General features: G+C 34.0%; 1 protein-coding gene across 1 annotated transcript; it reads left to right on the forward strand.

Moving 5' to 3' along the window:
* NAEGRDRAFT_54390 (uncharacterized protein) lies at window positions 1–485 on the forward strand (the record flags this gene model as incomplete). The annotated part of the gene is made up of 1 exon (XM_002669063.1): window positions 1–485. A coding segment is annotated over one exon (485 nt), but the record flags the coding sequence as incomplete, so codon positions are not given.
* Window positions 486–1,564: the final 1,079 nt, after the last annotated feature.

Raw genomic sequence — 1,564 nt, forward strand, 5'->3', positions numbered from 1 at the left:
CCAAACCCAAACCCAAACCCAAACCCAAACCCAAACCCAAACCCAAACCCAAACCCAAACCCAAACCCAAACCCAAACCCAAACCCAAACCCAAACCCAAACCCAAACCCAAACCCAAACCCAAACCCAAACCCAAACCCAAACCCAAACCCAAACCCAAACCCAAACCCAAACCCAAACCCAAACCCAAACCCAAACCCAAACCCAAACCCAAACCCAAACCCAAACCCAAACCCAAACCCAAACCCAAACCCAAACCCAAACCCAAACCCAAACCCAAACCCAAACCCAAACCCAAACCCAAACCCAAACCCAAACCCAAACCCAAACCCAAACCCAAACCCAAACCCAAACCCAAACCCAAACCCAAACCCAAACCCAAACCCAACCTCCACCATTATAATAACTTCCAAATAAATATTATTCCAATTCCGAAACATCTTCTAAATAATTCCAATCAATATATATTTTTAAAATTATTATGAAACAACTCCTGATGATATGATGATATGATACGATGATACGATGATATGATGAGATGATTGAATGAGGAAGAGAAAGAGAAGACATCACATTTTTTTTGTATGTTACTTTTCCGTCTCACAATTATCTATTCTATTTTTAAATTTTTCGGTTTGAAAATTATCATTGAAGATGAAATTTTGCAAATATTTAGAAACCTTCCTTCTTGATAATTACTTAGTCGATCAAGGAGGAACAACGTTCTTTATCCATCATTTGGTCTGTTCCCCGATTTTAAATTATAAAATTTTCATTTTTACTCGCTTTTCTAACTTTCAATATTTGTCTTTCAAACCTGTGCCTTATTGTTCGATGAATATTTGATTTAAAGATGTCATCCTTTCAGGGTAGCTCCTCCTAAATATATAGAACAAGTTTGTAAGATATCATAATGAATGGTTAAGTAGTTTTTCATTGAATAATCAAAGAGTATGTATTTCCAAACCCAAACCTTGAACAATATTAAATTTCACTAAAATATTAATATTATCAGATTTCCACAAATATTACTATTATAATGATGATAAATAACAATGATGATGGTTGGTAGTTGTTCCGATGTGATGGAACACGGTAGTATCTGGAATTGAAAAAAATGACTCAAGTTAAAGGTTTGTGTGATGATCAAAGTTTGCTAATGATTGTAATAGAAATATTTTCTGATGATGTAATTTATGAAATTATTTCCTATTTATGTGATGATTGGAAATTCGTATTATTAAATTGCGTAATGGTAACAAAACAATGGTTGAACGTCATCCGAGATCGATCCGAGCTTTCAATGATGGCGAATAATCATTTGGTCAATCAAGTAAATAATGAATTTTTGGATTGTTTTGTATCAATAACATTTGCACGCAATATTTTAAATGACAATTGGTTTAACATGTTAGGACGTATGACTCAATTGACCACTTTGGAAATTGGAAATAATCTAATTGATGACAATATGGTTAAATTAATTAGTGAAATGAAACAGTTGACAGGCCTTGATTTGGAAATCAATCAAATCTTCAATGAAGGAGCCAAATCCATCAGTGAA

The sequence above is a fragment of the Naegleria gruberi genome (genome assembly GCF_000004985.1).
Source record: "Naegleria gruberi genomic scaffold NAEGRscaffold_87, whole genome shotgun sequence".
NCBI lineage: Eukaryota > Heterolobosea > Eutetramitea > Acrasida > Naegleriidae > Naegleria > Naegleria gruberi.